The sequence below is a fragment of the Grammomys surdaster genome, unplaced genomic scaffold, assembly GCF_004785775.1.
Source record: "Grammomys surdaster isolate TR1022 unplaced genomic scaffold, NIH_TR_1.0 118676, whole genome shotgun sequence".
Classification (NCBI taxonomy): domain Eukaryota; kingdom Metazoa; phylum Chordata; class Mammalia; order Rodentia; family Muridae; genus Grammomys; species Grammomys surdaster.
This window is the reverse complement of record NW_021614998.1, coordinates 1-1,270: the sequence shown is the minus strand read 5'-3', so window position 1 is coordinate 1,270 and position 1,270 is coordinate 1. Positions and strand designations below refer to the sequence as shown.

The following is a 1,270-nucleotide window of genomic DNA, read 5'->3' as shown; positions in this document are numbered from 1 at the left end:
GGAGGAAGCTATCGCCTCCGCCACTATCCAGGATGATTGGAGCTGGTGTTCCGGGTAAGGCAGGCTCCAAGTTGTTCCCCCTTCTTGCGTCATGCTTTACACCACCTTCCTTTTCTGTAATGGACTTGTCCTCTGAATATCTGCCCTCTCTCTCGTCTCGTGTAGGTGGTTCTTGATCTTGATGACTGTGCCCTGACACGCTGCCCTTCATCTTGGATGTTATTGGTTGAGGCCTGTGTGGGTCAGGGTGTGGGTCTTCAACACATTTAATGTGTTTAAGTAACCTCTCGTGCTTTTCCTTTGGGGGGCTTTGTCGGTTTTCCTCCAGGGCAGAGTAGGGATGCTTACACCCCTTGCGACAATCAGCAGGCTTCCTCTCAGCCTGATCTGGAGGGCCTTTGATGTACTCTAGGGGTTGTCTTGGACCCTCTTCCTGGGACTTCTGTACCTGACCCTTACCCAACTGGTCTCTCTCAAGCTCTAGGTCTTGATGCTCCGGAGGGGTCTTCTTCCAGGCCTTGCCAGGTTCTTTAAATATCATCTCTGTCCCATCCTGGCGTTTGGTCTTTGTACGTTGTCCCAAAGCGTCAGACTCTGTCTCTGTTCCACTTCCATTTTGGTGTTTCCTCTTTCTAGCTTTTCCTGAAGCTTCGGGCTTCATCTCCACCCCAGGCTGTTTGGGTTGCCACATGGAGATTGCTTTTTTGGCAGTAGCGGCCTTTCTGATTTCCACGAACCGTATGCCTGGCTCTGAGTTGGTACTCGTGGGGTGTTCGCCCTGATGTCTCAGGAGAGCTCTTGTCAACCGAGTTGACTTAGCCCGTCAGGGTCAGTCAAAGAATGTCGATAGTTAAGGTGTCAATATTGGGAACGGATTGGAGAACAGATGTTGGCGGTTCACCCGGTTCCACTCTGGGAAGGAAACTCTGAGGAGTTCTAAGAATACTTCCTCAGAAGTATCCTTTTAGGGTGCAGTAACCAGCTACCAGAAATTTCACAATCGGACTAGTTAATAAAGGTTAAGACACCAGGCCTAAACCTAGCAGCTAAGACTTTGGAGGCAAGCTCGCCAATGATGTCTAACTCAGGGGGTTGCCCTTAGTCACAGCCTTCAAGGTTCCATAGCTGGTGATGATGTCACCTGAAAGAACGCAAATCAACTGTTCTGGATGGTGGAAGCCCTCCCCAACCCAAACTCGGTCCAGGATTTCAGAGTGCTCCCTTGCCCGAGTGGGAAGTTTGAATGAATTGATACATAGCTCGGTTCCCT

At 50.3% G+C, this 1,270-nt stretch overlaps 1 protein-coding gene across 1 annotated transcript; it reads right to left on the bottom strand.

Moving 5' to 3' along the window:
- Nucleotides 1–9: 9 nt before the first annotated feature.
- LOC114635853 lies at nt 10–691 on the bottom strand (the record flags this gene model as incomplete). Its single annotated transcript, XM_028784246.1, has 1 exon — nt 10–691. A coding segment is annotated over exon 1 (682 nt), but the record flags the coding sequence as incomplete, so codon positions are not given.
- Between the last annotated feature and the right edge of the window lie 579 nt (nt 692–1,270).